The 18,025-nt window shown below is 43.9% G+C and overlaps 1 protein-coding gene across 7 annotated transcripts in view; it reads right to left on the bottom strand.

Moving 5' to 3' along the window:
- Positions 1–18,025, bottom strand: part of NEURL1 (neuralized E3 ubiquitin protein ligase 1) — a 141,647-nt gene that overhangs the window by 76,859 nt on the left and 46,763 nt on the right. For 2 of the 7 annotated variants that reach the window (XM_079312072.1, XM_079312075.1), the window contains exon 1: positions 7,020–7,123. The exons of 2 other annotated variants lie outside the window; for them this stretch is intronic. In XM_079312072.1, the coding sequence (XP_079168198.1) occupies positions 7,020–7,053 (34 nt within the window). In that variant the 5' untranslated portion in view covers positions 7,054–7,123. Of the gene's footprint in view, positions 1–6,788; positions 6,829–7,019; positions 7,124–7,709; positions 7,877–8,099; positions 8,205–18,025 lie in introns of those variants that run through there. 3 more of the 7 variants (XM_079312073.1, XM_079312076.1, XM_079312071.1) reach the window with 3 other exon arrangements.

Raw genomic sequence — 18,025 nt, 5'->3', positions numbered from 1 at the left:
CAGTGTGTCTAATGAGAAAAGTATGTTCATGTATCCAATCAATTATGTTTCACTCTGAGCCCACCTTCTTTCAGCTATCAGTCCCATGGTAAATCTCAGATAAACCAAAGGACTCCTCTCCCCAGCACCATCAACTGCAATCACCTTACATGTTATTTTTAATGCCAACAAATTACAGTGTCCCTCCAAGAGACAATCAATCAAGGACAGAGTCAAGGAACAGAAATACTGGTGAGACTAACTCAACAAGGGTACAGAGAAGGTGGCTCTGACTCATTCTGGACTAGGAGAAATAAATTTTCAAAGTCAAACATTGATTTACAAGAATAGACACGTAGAAAAACGAAAGGACAACAAGGTTGATCTCGGGATGAACCCCAGAGCAAAGCCCAGGGACCCACAGGGCTGAAGCATGTGCAGAAACCATGGGCACATGCACTGCAAGGCTTGTGGCTCACACCACAGCACCCTGCTGTGTCATCACTGACCCCTGCAACTCCTGGGAGCAAGCATTAATTCCACCCTTTGGTTTACAGGAAACTCCCTTTCCTTCAGGGTTAATTTTTTCAACTTTTCTTGATGCAACCCTCTGCACATATAGATAACATTAATGCAAAATCCTTTATTGCAACCAAAGCAGCCATATGAGTTTTGAGATATGTATAGAGATAACCTCTTCATAATTCCTGCTAATGTCTGCAATAGTAACTGTATTTGTTTAATACATTTATTTTATACTATTAATAATATGAATTTTCAGGTTGTGGGAGTACTTGTTTTGATTAAGTATGCAAATGTTTCCTTAGAACATGTCAGTAGATCCTACAAACCTTCCTGAAGAGACACCTGCTGCCTCTAAACTAATTGAATGATAGATGAATATATCACCCATAGTTCTTAAGAAAACAGGAGAAGTAAGGAAGAGGTGAAAAAGGATCAGAGCTAAGAATGCATTCACATAGAGGAGGAAAAGGAGCAGTCAAAGAGGAGACAAATAAGACAACAAAATCTGACAAACAACAATCAGTTCCAAGGTCCCACCAGGACAGAGCATCAAAGCTGACAGAAAAGTTAATGATAAAATGCCATGAAAGCAAAGGATAAAATGAGAATAGGAACAGTCATTCACCACTGGAGCCAGATCTCTACACCCAAAACCTGCCATGGCAGTTTTCAAGTTTGAACATGGTTACCCATAAAATCTCCACATACAGAGGTCCTACACTTCCTGCCCAAAGTGTTATCAGCAGCTGATAATGCTCCATTATTGGTCACCTTGGGACACTGGCAGGTGACTCACAGGTCAGAGGCACACACCGAAATAGTCTCTGCAAGTTCCACTTTCAGCAAATGCCAACACTGTTCTGGCACCCTGCCCAAGGTCTTCTGCACCAGTTAATCCAACCCTGAACAGGATTAATTTCTCATACACCCAGAGGCTTTTGCTTTCAGGGGTCTATAGCAACTGTGCTGAAAGCAGAGGGAGTTTAGAAACAGCCTTTTCTCCTCAGTCCTGTATTAGTTCTCAACAAGCAACTATCTGAAGGATACAGGATATGTTCATCCCTTAGTGAGTCTGATATCATCACCAGTCACTCCATCAAATGACAAGTCATCCCAAAATCTAGGTAATAACTCAGAGATTATTTGAATATAAATGAACACAGAAATCTCACTAGCAGTTGGTGGTTTAGGTCTTTTTTTTTTTTTTTTTTTTTTTTGTAGTGCTGTTTCTTATTTCTTCCAGAATATTCACAGTTTTAATTAGGTGTGAGAAGATGGAAATTATTAAATTAAGATATATGTGTGTGCTAGAGAACACTGTTTAGTGATATGAACTGCAAGGGTAAATAGTGGTAATTAGAATGGCTATTGCTGTATAGGCAATATAGCGAGAAATGAAGAGTGGGGCTGATTTCAGCATATGCATATAGATACACCATTTACCACTCTACAAGGAATTCTCAGAGAAAAATAGACCTCTACAGGGCAAAGTAAGACTGAAAGAATTTGCATGCCATAGCCATTTTTCACTAGGGAAATGGCCTCCATCCTCTGCTCTCCCCAAGGCCCTTCAGCCACTGCTCAGCAGCTGTCAGGGGGCTGAGGCTTCCACACAGCACCTGAATGTCCTGGATCTCCCACCAACATGTGTGAACAAGACCCAGAAACTGTTTTCCAGAACAAAATGTGGAGGAAGGATCATGTCAGGGCTTCACACTCTTTTGTACAGGAATAAATCACCAGCCAGGAAGAAAAGGAAAGTGCATGGAAAATGAGATCCTGATGAAAAGGGAAATAAATGCAGATAGCCACCAAAAGCCCACTGCCACGCAGTGTGGACAAAGTCCTGCTATAACCTAATTCCTGCTTCCTTCTTCCATTTTTCAGCACACAAATGTGGCTGCATTGCTCAACAGACCTACATATGGGTGGTATAACTCTGGTCATGCATAACACTTGTGTGATCCTCTGTACACACCACACAAAGACACACGAGCTGTTGTTTATACTGTATGCACAACTTACAGAGCACCTTCTGCAAGCAGCTTAAAAACTCAGCTGCTCCAACTGAAAATCACACCCATCGATCAGCACCACCTCCCAGGCTAAAAACCAGACATACTCTCACATGGCACTTCTTTGCAATTATATTGATGCCATACAATTGCAGTTTGAAAAACATGGCACAAGATACCTTTTTTCCTTGCTCCTTGTAAAAATGATTCCACATCAAAACTCTGATGAATGCTGGTGATATGAGTAATTAAAGCAAAAGTGAAACAAAGCCCTGCAACAAATTATTTATCAGTAATTAAGAGTGGTAGTAGGGAAAGTTATTGAGCAAATTTTCAGATAGACTGAAAGACTCACTTATCCCCTGCACATGAACTAACCCACACGTGGACTAACTAGTGTACACTGTAGCTAGTCCAAATCCCTGTGAAGAGATGTGTAGGTGTCATCACAAACCTCTGCACACCAACATACACTGAACCCCTCTCCCACACAGTGCAGCAGCTTCCTTGGCTAAACCATCACTTTGTGTTAGTCTGGTTCTTAGTGAAAGAGACATTAAAAGTACCCAGGTGTTTGGGAACTTTTTTTTCCTTAGACTGAATCTTTAGATTTGGCCCCTAAAATCAAGAATAGGATCTTCTACAAATAGCAGCCCACTCATGGCCATACAGAGGCATGAAAAACTGCTGCAGCAGATGAAACTTGTATCAAACATGTAAGAAGAACACAGGTATTATGACATATGCATCTATCAGATATTTCTTTCAAGCATGATTAGCTAGCAAGTAGTTTAATATAATTATTTAATAAACTCTGATTCTGTTATAGGAATACTGTAGTATACAGTCATTATTGTAGAAACCAGCTTTCTGTGAATCACAAGGAACCATATCAACATTTCCTGTTTAAAATAGTGTTAAGCACTGCATATACAGATATTACATTTTAAATAGCAAGTAAACATCCTGCCCATCAAGGTTGTGTTACCTTCAAACGTCCTATTTCAACTTCTCTTTTTGCTGGGTAGACAGCCCTGGAAAACTCCATAAGGACTTCTGTGGAGGGTGGTGGGAAAGTGAGAGGGAATGGGAAAGAAGAACAGTCACAGTGGAAAGAGGAAGAGTGCCAGGCAAAAGGGACATAGATGGAGATTGCCTCAGTGGGTTTCAGCACTGCACAGAGAATAGTGCTGTGACTCAACATCCCATCAGATGACTCCCTTCAAAAATAAAGGTACAAGCCATGGTTTTTCATGGCACAAGCCATTGGGGTTAGTTTGGTAGTGGGGAATAAAGTCAGAAGTGGGTCTCTCTCTAGAGATGCCACCTAAAAGCTTATTTTTCCTGCTACTCCCATCAGGTGGGAAACTTTTCTTCAGGTGACTCAGGGCCCATTCAGCACCCACCAACTCCACCATTAGGGCAGATGAGCATGGCCCTGCAGCCATGTATCACTGGGAAAGCAGCATTTTCACCCAGGGAGATGCCTGTGCACGTGAACCTGTGTGTACCTCACAGTATGGCTCAAATAGGATCAGCAGCACTGCTGTGTCCTCAGTAGACCCAAGCATCAGTGCAGGTCCAGGGTCATCCAGGGTCACCACCATGGCCATGTCACCCACTCATGGCTTTTCTTGAGCCAAAGGATGTTGAGTCTCCTCTATCCAGCAGGATTGCTGCATATCTTTGCTGTTTGAAAGCAGATTTGTGAGTGAAATGGGGTAAAATGATGCCAGGTGTTTTTCATGTTGGTTTGTGTGTGGTTGCACTTAACTACTGTAAATGTAGAATCACAGAAAAAAGGAAAAGACCTCTAAGATAGCCAAGATCAACTCCTGACTAGCCCTGCCAAGTCCACCACTAAACCTTGTCCCTAAGCACCACACCTATGTGCTTTCTGAACACTTCCAGGGACAGTGATTCCACCACTTCCCTGAGCAGCCTGTTCTAGTGCCTGACTGCCCTTTCAATGAAGATTTTTTTTTTTTTCTAACATCTAATCAAAACCTCTCCTGGCACAACTTGAAATCATTTCCTCTCATCTTGCTACTTGGGAGAAAAGGTTGGCCCCCTTCACTACACCCTCCTTTCAGGCAGTTGTAGAATGGTAAGGTCTCCCCTGAGCCTCCTATTCTCCAGGCTAAACAATCCCAGCTCCCTCAGCTGCTCCTCAAATGATTTACTCTTCAGACCCTTCTACAGCTCTGTAGCCCTTCTCTAGACTCACTTGATTACCTCAATGTCCTTCCTGGACTGAGGGGCCCAGAACTGGACACAGCACTTGAGGTGCAGCCTCACCAGTGCCCAGCACAGGGGGACAATCCCTGCCCTGGTCCTGCTGGCCACACTAGTGCAGATAAAGGCCAGGATGCCATTAGTCTGGGCACACTGCTGGCTCGTGTTCAGCTGGCTGAGAGCCAACACACAACCTTACCTCAGGGCACCCAGTTTTTTAAAACCAACAATCTGATTTTATGGTGTTTCTGACAGGGTGTCTCCTTCAAGAGCCACCTAGGGAGCTTTTATCTCAATTTATTTTTATGACCCTGGCAAGGTCAGGGTGTGCCCAGGCAGAGCAGTGACCCAGCACCCAGCTCTGGGCACACATCTTAGGGAAACCTCTGTCTCCCCAGGTCCAGCTCAGCAGAGCTTGTGCAACACCTCCCCACCTGAGCTAATTTTAAGGGAACAATTAGGTGATTATAAAAAATCCCAATTCATCCTTGCAACACCGAGAGGTCACCAGAAAGGTCTGGAGGACATTGGTCAATTACCTGCATTATCTGAAACAAAGATTGTTAATTCCAAGGCCATCGATACAACTCCTTTCAGTATTGTTGCATTCACTTTCAATTAAACTTACTAGAAATGGATACAGATTCTGTTCTCTTTCCTCAGCTATTTTGAGAGACATCTGAAACACAGATATTCAACAGAAAGATGGAACTGGAGGAACAGTAGCCACAGACAAACCACAAGTGCAGATGTAGTCTATTTTTGTTAATGTGCCTTTATAGCATGGGGTTTTTTTAATGTAATCCCTCTTTTTTTTCCAAGTATCACTGAGCTAAACAGAGTGGTGCATCACCTCTGTATATAACACAGCCTGCAGCTCCTCTATTTGAAGAGGAAAATTTGAGTTAATTACCCACATCACCTCATTAGTCTTCATCTCCCAACAAATAAAAATTAGAGAAGCATGCTTGCTGGAGTAGAATTGCTGAAAGGCAGAAGTTGCAAGATTACTGTGCAGTGCACTGCCAGCTGCAAGCAGGAGAAGGCCAAGCCCCTGGCACACACAGGAAACATATATTTTTTATTCTTTCACTGACATTTTTTTTAATTCATTGAAATAATGCTCCAAAGGGGAAAAGGCATTTACAATCACAAGAAAAAGGCAATTGCAACCACGAGAAGACAGCCAGAGCTTTTTTTTTTTTTTTTTTTCTTGACCTAGCAGTGCAATTATTCTGCATACTGCATGCACATCATGAGGTTAAATAAGAAATAAGGTCAGGCCACAGAAACTTCAGTACACAAACAATGAGCAAATAAAAAATCTCTATCGTCTTGCTAAATATCTTTGGGGAGAGTCATCTACTTCCTAACTATGTCCATTTGTTCCTTAAACTATAGGGTTTGGACTTGGTAGAAAATATGAGCAGAATCAGGGCTGTAATATGAATATCCACAGTGTAAATGTATATACCTCATGTATCTCTATTCAAAGAAAGGACACCAGATACTCCAAACCCACGTGGCACTTTACCTGTGTCTTTCATAACCATGTTTACTATTGTGACAAGGAAGGGGCTCTGAAAACCCATTCACAGCTCACTGAGCATGCAGCATCTTACTAAACCATACAGAACATTTCAGAGCTAAACACAAGTTTTGTACTAAGGACTGCAATATTCCCATAGAAGTATTTATTGCACGAGATTCGTGCAGGCAGGGGCACGGCTCATATTGCTCGTTGTCCATAGATTCACATTCTGTTTAAGGCTGGCCTGTGCAGAGTATTCCAGTCCCTCTCCAGCTCCTCCCTCGCCCCGCTGCACATCGCCCAACAAACCCAGGAGAGGGCTTCACTCAACAGCCTCAGCTCACACCAACAATTCCATTCCAAACGTTATCGATCCAGCTAAGAACTGCTGGTGGAAAGGAGAAATAAGGTGACTGCTCTGCGAGCCCGCTCAGCTGCCTGGCAGTAACCTTGCCCACGGTGTTTCCCGGTGGGGCTGTCAGCCAGCGCACACGGATACACACGCACACAGCCACTTTTCCTTCGACCCTCACACCTCATAGCAAGGCGGTCCAGCGCTGCCAGGGCAGGTGTGTCCCCGGTGGAGCCAGACGAGCCCCATCCCAGCCCGGGCTTCCTCCCGGCCAGCGCCGCTCCTGGAGCGGGATGCTCCGGGAGAACGCGCCGGGCAGAGCCCGCATCCCCGGCATCCCCCGCCGCACCTTCCCCGCGGTGCAGGGGCGGTCGCTCCTTACCGTAGAGCAGGTTTCTCGTCAGCTGCCCCCCCATGTCGGCGCAGCCCCCGCCCGGCTCCGGCTCCGGCTCCGCGGCGCAGTCCCCGGCCCACGCGGGACCCGGCTGCCCCGCGCCGGCAGCCTCCGCCCACACCCGCCGCGGCACCGCCGCTCCGAGCTGTCATCTTTATTTACATAAGAAGGAGGAGACTTCGCGGCTTCCTGAAATAGCTGCCGGCGTTCCACCGGTGCAGCGTGTCCCCCCTCCCCGCGCACACGGCGCGGTCCCGCAGCTCAAGCGCATCCACGCGCGGCGCTGGCCGCGCTCAGACCCGCCAAGAACAAAGCGGGAGCCACCGCTGACTCCACGGCGGGGAAAAGAAAAAGAAAAAAGAAAAAAGAAAAGAAAAATTAAGAACTCATTTATAAAACCAAACTACTCTGGCCACGTGAAACTTTCGCTCCCCACTGCAAAACCCTGGAATAAATTAGAATGGGGGAAAGAAAAGTTAAACAAAATTTATTACCAGACATCACCACACCAGTCTTCAAGCGGCATTTGCAGGTTAATTATTAATTATTTAATAGCTCGAAACGCAGAATAGTTCGCCACAGACTAAAAAAATAAAAGCATTACCCCCCGTAAACTCTTTTGTGCGGGGCTCGCATGCTCAGCCCAGATACAATGCTTCCTGCGCTCCAGCTCATTACCTCTGCTGATGGATAATGGCCAGCGTTAGAAAAAGCAGGGGGATGCCGAGAGTGGTGCAAGGAGGTGCGCAGGGGACCGCAGCCAGGGATGGTCCCTCGGTTGCTCTCTGCATCCCGCAGTTCGTGCAGGAGCTTGCCCTCCGCTCCATCTCCAGCACCGCAAGCCCCTGCCCACTCACTCCTCTCCCTGCATCTCTCCCGTCCACTGCTCTATGGGTAAATTAACACAGCAGGCACCGAGCTGCCACAGCCAGCCCCGGCAGATCCCAGCTGGCTCGTTTAAAACTAGCTCATGCATCTCTATGCTGCGCCGCAGACGCTCTTCTCTCCGCAAAGGAGCGGGATCAAACTTGTGCAGCCGCGAGTGCAGCCCTGCCTCCCAACTCTTACCATGGTGTTGGGCAAATCCTGCCATCCCACTGCCTCGATTCTGCCACCGGAAAAAAAGAGAAATAAGATTTTTCTCCTGCCTGTGTTGTAAGGATTATTTGCTTAGGATGTCTGTGTGCTAAGGTCTCAGCACTTCTGGAGGAGGAAAAAAAAAAAGAAAAAGAAAAAAAAAAAAACCAACAAAAAGAAAAGGAAAAAAAAAAAAGGCAGCTCAAAAAAAGCCCAAGCCAAAAAGCATAGTCAGGGTGTTTGCACTAGTGCTGCGTGCTTGAGGAGAGCTGTGTCCAGCATTTTCAACCTGCAAGAGGAGCCTCTCCCGAGCCCTCCATCCAGTCACCAGTGCCGGCTCTCCCACTGCTCCCACCTGCCCCGCCGAGACGTGCACCCGGACCCCAGAGCCAAGCAGCAGCTCTTCCTCAGCTGAGCAGCACACAGGCAGCACTCTGATCATCCCTGCCCAAAGTCACACTCTGCAGAGCTCATGGCAGCTTCTTGGCAGAAGAATCTTATTTTCTTTTCCTTTTATTTCTTTCCCCTCCCCAGATGATGCTGCATTTACAGCAGGGTGAGGACTCGTCCCCAGGAGCACTGTGGTGTGGCCCCTACACACCAATGGGTGCAGGACACCTCTCAGGTCACACCAACCCATCACAGCACCCTGCTCTGCTCCCTGCCTTCTGGGGACCCACAGATGCCACAAGGATACTGCTGGTTTCATCTTCTGGGGGCACCTCACCCTCTCAGGCTAATGGCAAAGGGTCCAGAAATTTACAACATCAAACACTACATTTCACTTGGAGAAATGAAGATTGACTGGGACATTCAATCCCAAGTTTTCTCCCTCAGTTTCTCATTTCAGCTCTGCTTTCTATCCTTACCTTAATCTTGCTACAGCTCTGTGAATAATTGACTTCTTGGTTCACTGCCTCAACCAAGAGATTGCTAGAAAAAAAAATATAATTTCATGTTGGCCCAAAAATGAATGCTTTGTACGTCTCACTGAACAAAATGTTTCTTCAACTCAAAATGAAGCATTTTATTTTCTGAGTTATTTTTACCTCATTTTTTCAAGTTATGGTCATTCAATCCAGCTCTGAAATGATGTCCTTAAAAAAATAAAAAGTAAAGCCCTCTGTTTTGAATATACAAAAGGAAAACTGTGAATTGCTATCTTGTCTGATTATTTTATTTTGTGCAACTTATTGGCTTTGTTTGTTTGTCTGAAGAGGAGGGTGGAGAGGGCAGACTGCCAGAATGAGTCATCCCGTTTGGCAGAAAATTATAAGCAATCTCAATTGATTTTAAAATTGGGATTTTTTTTTCTAAAAGAATCCAGCATCCCCTCCCATCCCTGAGCTTCCCCCAGTGCTGTGGAGCAGCTCCTGGGGGACACAGACCCTCAGAGCCATCCACAGCAGTAGAATGGCCTGTCTGCCCTGTGCTATGATAATTCCTTGAGGATTATTTGCCATATGGCAAATCTTTCCTTCACAGACACATCACACTGAAACTTACTGCTGGTCTGGTCACTCCAAACCCATTTCAGACCTTTATGTATTCCAAATTACTCCTCAGTCTTTCATGTTTCAGGTTCTCCTCTAGACAAAAAGAAAACCTCCCTATTGCCTGTTCCTGTTTTGCAGTTCTCCCTGTCAATACACTCTAGGTCCCCTTGGAGTGTTTCTTTGCCCTTGTCAATAAGGATAAGGCCTCCCATTCTGGCATCAACTATAAAAATCAATAACATCAGCATTTGCACTCCCTTCTAAATCACTGACAAAGGTATGAGGCTGGACCCAACATAAACCCAGCCCCTAAATCCATTTCCATTCATGAACTGCATCCAGCAAACCTTGGCCAAGCAGCAGTGTTGCTGTCCAAGCCAGGAGGAATCTGCTGCAGGAGTATTTTGAGGCAGTGTCTGATCTTGCTAAATATACTTATTAACCACAAGAGTAGGATGCTGAGGCTGCAGAGCACTTCTGGAAATAGATTCACGGTCATCAAGCCCTGTATTAGCTAAAACCTTGGATCTTTCCAAGCAGCCTTGAGCAGACAATGGGGCACCTCTCCCAGCCCTCCCAGGATAAAACCCCTAGCCCTGGGTACCAGGCAGGGTGGCCAGGAGGGGTTATGACTATCTGCATTGCTTTCCTGGTGTGCTGGTAAGAAGGCTGGCAGGTCAGCAAGCAGGATGCCAAAGAACCATCATGGTCTGGGAAGAGACATCCCAACACAATCAAACAGCCCATTCAACCCTGACTGAGGGAAAGCAGAAGTACCTGCAGGGAACCACAGCAGGGAGAACCAGCTCTGCAGAGACATGTCTTGCACAGGAAGAGACACAGAAAAAGATATAAAGAGAGAAGAAAAGGATGAAAACTCCAGCTCAGAGAGATCAAGGGTAAGATCATACTTATGCATAGACCAGGCCAAGAAAATAAAAATCCAGCTAATGCAAGCTACATGCAGCTAGAAGTCCTTTGGAACTGGATTTGGCTCTATGGAGAACTGGAGTTTACAGTTGGTTAGCAAGACAAAACAAAGAAAGAAAACCTCTCTTGATGGGGGTTTCATCTCCTTTAATTGTACTGCAAGTATAGACATCCAACCAAGAAACAGTCTGAAAAGTTTCCTTGAATATCAACATGGGTAAAAGGTGGGAACTCTGGAAATAAATCTAATATTTACCAGGTACATGGAATCTTTTCTTAATGACTTTTAGGTTTAAAAGCTGCAATTAGTTTCTCTATTACCACTTACACTTGACTCTATAGTAACAAACAGAAATTCCCCGTTTTCACTCAAGGCAGTAGCTCTCAGCTACTGGAGTTAATCGAGGAAGATAGGATAATTTATGGGAACACATTCTGAGGTCTTTTTTCAGCATGAGTCTTTGACTGCTGCTAGGGGGAAAATTCACCTGTACAGAAAACAGATTTCCTTCAGGAACCTCTGCCTTTGCAACTTTAAAGTAAAAATTATGTTCTCAGCAGGAAAGCATCAAACAAAAAATGTCTGACCAGCACAAGAAACAGCTAGGAAACCTTGCCTTCTATGCATTCTTTTAAAATTAATTTATTGCCATTAACAGAGATGACTTAGACAATAGGTGTGTCTCCACCTTCAACCCTTTATCTGCAATGCCAAGTCACAGATACTGCTGCAGCAAGCAATATGCTGATAAGTTGACATTTATGCAGCCATTTGGGAATATAACGAGCTATATCATTATTAAGCATTATTATAAAGCTGCACCTCTGGATGAAAGCCAAATCTCATAGTGTAAGTCAAATGAAATTCAAAATTCTGACTTAAATTCTTAAAATCAAAATCACAACTCACACCTACAAACTACAGCACTGCAACTACTAACCCAGCTGGCTCAATTATGCCAATACAATTCTCTGCAGGCACAGCAGGAAGGGGAATTTAAGAACAGGGAAAAATCTTTAGGCTGACTAACCACCCCCATTTGCACTTAGCTTAAATGAGACATCAGCTGTGTTTGCTTTAGTGACAGGAGCTGCAGCAGCACAGTGGTAAAGGCTGTCTCTGGCAGGGCAATAAAGACATCAGGGAAGTGCTGTAATGGATGTCCAGGTTGTGGACTGATCCGGTGAAGGAGAGCCAGAGATCTGCTCAAGGGCTGTCACCCCTGTTTATGTAAAACCAAAGCTGCCACAGGACATCCAACTCTTAACCCTGACACTGCCAGCACTCAGTTTTGTCATAACCTCCCTGCCTGACTGTCTGCAGGAGCACAGGAGAGAAACAGCAGTGTCAGAGAGGGACAGAAAGCTGAGCAAGAAGGAGGATTTCTACAGAAAGGAACTGAACTGGCCTCAGGCCAAATTGCACAACATTTTCCCATCAGTGTGTACATGCTCACAAGCCCCCCTGGATGGGGGGTTTATCTTTAAAGAGAGTGACTCGGTGCATGAAGGTGTCAGGAAAGAAATTGATGCACCAAAAGGCAAGAGTGCTCCCTCATCCTTAAATACTTTTGGGATAATATATTGAGAAAACCCTGTGGAAAACTAAGAGGAAGCAAGGACTAAAAATCAGAGAATTCAATGTAAGATGTGCCTGGCAATAAAACATTGCACTGAGCTAAGCAGGAGCTTTTAAACGATACAGAAAAACTGTGTCTGTCTGGGGCAAGGTCCCCTGGAATCTGCCAGAAGCCCATTCCTGAGGGCAAGTATCATGCTGTGCATGACACCAACTAGACTTTCAAATGCCTCCAGCTCTGACCTTCATTTCCATGCTAAATTAATAGCTTTGCCTCTCACTGCCATTTCACATTACCTCTTCAAACACAACAAGATTCAAAAGAATCTTAGGCTTTTCCAAATATAATGGAAAATGAATATAAAAACATGTCACCAGAAGAAACAGTGTAATTTTAAAAACCAGAGAAATGCTGATTTATAACACTCACCTGAATGAAGATGACTTATGTCTCCAGAACTAGAGAGAAAAAAGTATCTTCTAGCAAATATTTTATTTAATCTCCTGAGAATATCTTTATTTTTACTTCAGCTGGAGGTACGGCACAGTGACAACATGGCAGGACTAAGAAATGTGTTATTTCAAGCCCAGTTCTGTGGCTATTAAATATTTGGAAACTTTGAACAGTATCACGTGATAAGGCACTATGACAGACTTTAGCAACACAAGTATAATGTCTTTCCACACAAAGTTATAGAGAATGCTGTTATAATATATATATACTTTTATATTATATAAGTTCATTCACACAGGCAACATCCAAATTCTGCACTGAAAAACTAAATTACCAGCTGGAATCAACAGCATTTTTATGGCATTTTTGCTTTAACATGTAACTGCGAGCAAACATTAGATTAATTTTCATAATATTCCTGTAGGGAGAGGTGATGCCTCTCTGCCTGAGCTAAAGAAGCACATTTTGAGTTTTTGCAAAAATTTAAATGAAGACCTTCTCAAGCAACAGGTTAATTCAGTCTAACAATCTTCATTCAGTGTCCTCTGGAAAGGGCACAGGAAGGACTCTGTGAAACCAAAGAGGTAAATAAGGTAATCAAAAAGCACCGGCACCAAGGTCAGATAGACAACTTCCACTTCAGCACGTGATAGCTTTTGAGAGCCTGAGTTTGTAATCTTAATAATGTTCCCTTGTCAAAGAAAGGCAGTTTCTAAAGATTTTTCTGAGCAGATACAATGATAACAGTAAATAACCTCTCTGTTTCCTGTGCCACCCTTTCCGAGAAAAGCCTTTCACTTACATGCAGGGATGTTTGTAACCAAGCAAAGGCACTGTATGTTTGTGATGTAAATATTAGCCCAGCAGAGAAACACCTTGTTATTACCCTGCTGAAAGTCCTCCAGAGAGGACACTGAAGGGCAGCAGGATCCACAAGAAACCTTTTGGGCTGGCAAGATGGGCAGGCAGGCTCACACCACGTGTCTGTGAGAATGTCCCCCACTGTGTGTGCCCACAGAAAGTTTTAGCCTGGGTTTTGAAAGGCTCCTGGGGTCAGAGAGGACAGCTGGTAATCCTCATCCAGGAATGGCTCCTCATGCATCCCTTTCCACCCCAATAACTTCCCTGTAGTCTGCTGCTACAGGCCATCTCAGAGGAAAGGTGACTTATTTACAGACCTTCCCCACACAGAGCTGCTTTCACAGGCACTTTTACATTGGTCTCCAGGGAACCAAAGGAGCTGGAGGTCAAACACTTCAAGGACAAAATGCATGGCAAGGGTGAATTTTCCAGCCCTGCTGAGAGGAATCCTGCTGGTGCAAATACCAAACCAATCGTGTCATGCCTGTTTCAGGTGCTGCCCCTTCCCACTCCCTCTGCTCATCTTTTACTCACTGTTCTCTGGTCCTCAGCTGTCCCTCACCAGATACTGTTTTGTATCTCCCCATCCTAGATTCTTTGTGGCCTTTTACATTTTACCCACAATTTAGTCTTCCTTCCTTGTTATGTCCTTTAACTTCTTTCTTCTATTATTCAAACTAAAAGACATTTTGACTCTAACTCAGTCTCACAGAAGTATCATAAAAGGTCACGAGCCAGATGCAGTCGATTGGGGGCAGCTACTATTGGAAAGAGAAAAGAGTTTTGGTTCTTCAGCTCAGGAAAACAAGACTTAATCAGTACAAAAATCATAGCTTTATCTTCAACAAATGCCACTTGTTTTATAGTTACTTTATCAAAGCACAAAGCAGATGAACATAAAGTGCAAATATTGTACTAAGTAGCATTGGTTATGTTTCCCTCCAGTCACTTCTCCATTCCACATCTCCATTTCCAGGAGAAGGGATCAGAGCAGGACACGAGACTCATATTACCAAACACAGAAAAATGTCCATATCCCTGGGATCTAAACCATGCTAATATATTCACCACTGCAGCATCTAGACTGAGTGTCTCTGACCTACCACAGCTTCTTCTGATCTGCCGCACACTTCCACAAACCCAAACACTGCTCCTGCCATTGTGCCTCTTCCTCCCATACACCATGCCTCCAATCCAAAGGTCTTTTTCACTTCTCCTTCCTCCCTCCCTCCCCCAGTTCTTTGTCTCAGCAACCTCTTCTGTGCCGCCCACACACTTGGAGAGCAATCTGGCAAGCTCAAATAACAACAAAAAAAGAAAAGAAAGGAAAATGGGGGAAAAAGTCATTTTCTGGCCTAGAAGACTCCTGTGTATTTTTATCTGGAAAGAACAACCAAATCTCTTTTCCTTTCACCATGGACCAAAGGGAATGGTGATGGATCCCAAGGCCTTACATTCTCACAAACCAGCCCTCACAAAAATAAGGGGGAAAGGCTGGTATTTCTTCCCAATACACAGGCACCTTTGAATAGGAACATCGAGCTTCTTTTCAGCACCAAGCACCAGTTAAAAATATCAGTTTTTACAAGGTGGGGCTGGATTAGCCAGTTTTCTCGTTAGTTTTTCTTAAAAAGAGCTGAGGACAAGTTTTCTGCCTGCCTGGAGGCTCCTTAACCAGCCAGGCAGCTGTTGGCACTTCAGGAGCTGCTAAGCTGGCTGGGCAAGTGCCCACACACACAGCACAAGAAGGGGGTTTGGAAAGGTGCAGCACCCCCTCAGTGCCCACAAGGCACTGGCAACATTTACCCATCAAGGTCCCAGTCCTGAAATCTCACCAGCACATCCAAAACATCCACTCTGGCATAAAGCATCTAATGACATTAATGGCACACAGCACAGTGATACGGTCCAGGCATGTGGAAGTAATAACAGGGCCCAAAACCCAGGATGACTGATTTTTTTCCCATTCAACATATGTTTTACTTAGATGTCTCCTCCTTCCCACCCTTCCTTCTCTTGGTCTCCCAAACTATTATTTGGTTTTGGAGGAACAGAGAAAAACATCTTGAAAACAGAAACATTAAATCACACCTATCTAAGGAAAACAAAAAAGCATAACTTAGATATAAACAAGATATTTTATTAAATACACACATTCCTAATAATAGGCAGGATTTGACCCCAACACAACTGGTCTCTTGAGCAGATAAAATACATCTGAACTCTGTTCAGCATGAGGGGCTAAAAATAATGTTTGTGATTAGAATCAAAGAAGTTGAGTTTCAATGGGGAATAAACACTGCTTATTAGGACCAAAGTGTATGTTCCACAGGATGACTCAAAAACTCTAAGCTATTCTGTGCAGCTATTTGCTTGTTCAAGGTGACCTGTGAGCCATACCCCAGGCTAGTAAAAATCAGCAGTTACATCATTTACAACATCAATCCAAACAGACTGTCTCTCCCTCCCTATCAGGTCATCTTAACTCAGCTGTTCTTATGTCCTGGGACGTTTCAGTTGCCCAAAAGCATTTTCACTTTTACAGTTTCGTGCCTCTGATGACTCCTGTCACTTTAGCCTTATGTAGGCACACAGACAAAACATCCACCTTCAACAGATGCTGGAAGTCTTTAACCAGACATTCACCCAGGATCCACCTAAACTGCTCTGTTGAAAGCAAATTCAACAGAGCACCTTTGCCTCTAGAAGAGGATTAGCCTCCACACGCTGCCAGATTCTCTAAACTGGATGTTTTCACACATCTCCTCTTGTGTAACTTGAGGGGCCAGTACCAACACCACTTCAGTGGCAGCAGCATGTCCTTGTCTACAGGAGACCTTGCACACCCCAGGGGAATCCCTACTTGACTCTGACACAGCTTTTACCTCCAAAGAGAAAACATAGACAACTGATGCTCAGTGCTCCCCGACTTGAAACAGATCTTTATCAAATTGCACTCTCACACACTTCTAACTCACACACAGTGGACTCAGTCCACTGACACTTCCAAGACCTCATTCAAGGTCTGACTGTGGTCTCACCCCCACTTCAGAGACTATTTGCCCTTCAGCTTCAGTGAGAGGACAGAAGACAATGTTTTTAATTAATGCAGAGTAGTTAAGAAGTCTTTTTCTGTCCATCTAGATTAAGATAGGAGCAATAGATATGGACATGACAAGACAAATAGCTCTGCATGTCCATGTTAGAAGGGGAGCATCCACCTGTCCCTGGATGCTCAAACACCAGTTTGCCTGCTGGTCACTCCTTCTGGATATTGTTTGTGCTGACCTAAAGCTCAGTAACTACTTTCCTCACAGTCTGTACTGTATTGCTGACAGTATTTATCCATCTGCTGCTTTGCAAGTCTGTGAAACACCTAACAGGCTCAAAACTCAGGCAATACAGAAAAGCATCTTTATTCAACACTTTATTTCACCTTCTAGCAAATAGAAGCAGTTTCTGTCTCCCCCAGCAGGGATGGACCCTTAGCTGGGTGAGATCATAGTCTGAACCTGTACTTGGTGGGATTTAGACAACTTGAGCCAAGGAAGGAGACTTGGAAGATGTTGAAATTTGAGTGGGACAGTTGTGTAAAGACACACAGAAATATTTAAAGGAAATGGGCACAATGAAGAGGAAAGACATTTTTGCTGGCTTATGAAAATTAAACATACCCAAGGCTTAATCTGCCACTACTGAAATCAGTAAGAATTTTGCCAGTGAAGCAAAACAAAAGCAGAAATGGAAACAACATCTGACATTTGCTTTTTCAGACTCATACAAATTGCTGTAGTTAATTGCCTATGAGATAAATAATATACCATAGGCAACATATGATTTCAAATTTTCATTTTCAGAGTACAAAGGTGTCATAATCTGGACAGTTTTGATGCTTGTAAAAGCTGGTTATGCTGACTCATCTTTAAGAAGAGATTTTCCAGTTGGATAGTCATGTTAAAGCTATAAAGACACCAAACAGAAGAATATGTGAGAGAAAAATAGATTAGAATACAACAAAGATAATTTGGATAACATTTTTTGTAAGTAATTTACTGTTGAAGTAGCCTTCAAACTTAAGTTCTTGGAATGCAGAAGGCAGAATATTTCTGTAAATTATTGTTTGGGATCTGATCATGTAAGCCTCAAAGGCTTATCCAGTATAAATGAAAGCATCTGGCCTTGTATCTCTAAGACCATGATGAGATAATGGCTGCTGAGCAGTCACTATGGAAAGCATGATATTCAGAAATTAATATCTCTTTGAGCACAGAACATATAATGAAGATAACAAGGCAGAGCAGAGAAACAGGCCCTGAACTATCACATCAGGCATACTCAATGGTTTAGTCATGCAGGCAGCAGAAAAATGGGGTAAGGAACCTAACCCTGAACAATCTACCTTTAGGTAAGTAGCAGACCATTATGGAGCCAACACAACTAGATTCAGGCCTAGCATTTCAGGGCAGGCAAAGCTGGGGTTACATCCTATTCTGGGAGCTGTGGTTTTTAGGGACATTTCCACAATTTACAGCCTGTGGGATGCAATAGGCTCTGATATCATAATTTTCTAAATACTGTCTGCACAGCAGATGTTTTC

This window comes from Erithacus rubecula (genome assembly GCF_903797595.1).
Source record: "Erithacus rubecula genome assembly, chromosome: 9".
NCBI lineage: Eukaryota > Metazoa > Chordata > Aves > Passeriformes > Muscicapidae > Erithacus > Erithacus rubecula.
Note: the sequence above shows the minus strand (reverse complement) of the source record. Positions and strands in the feature narration are given on the sequence as shown.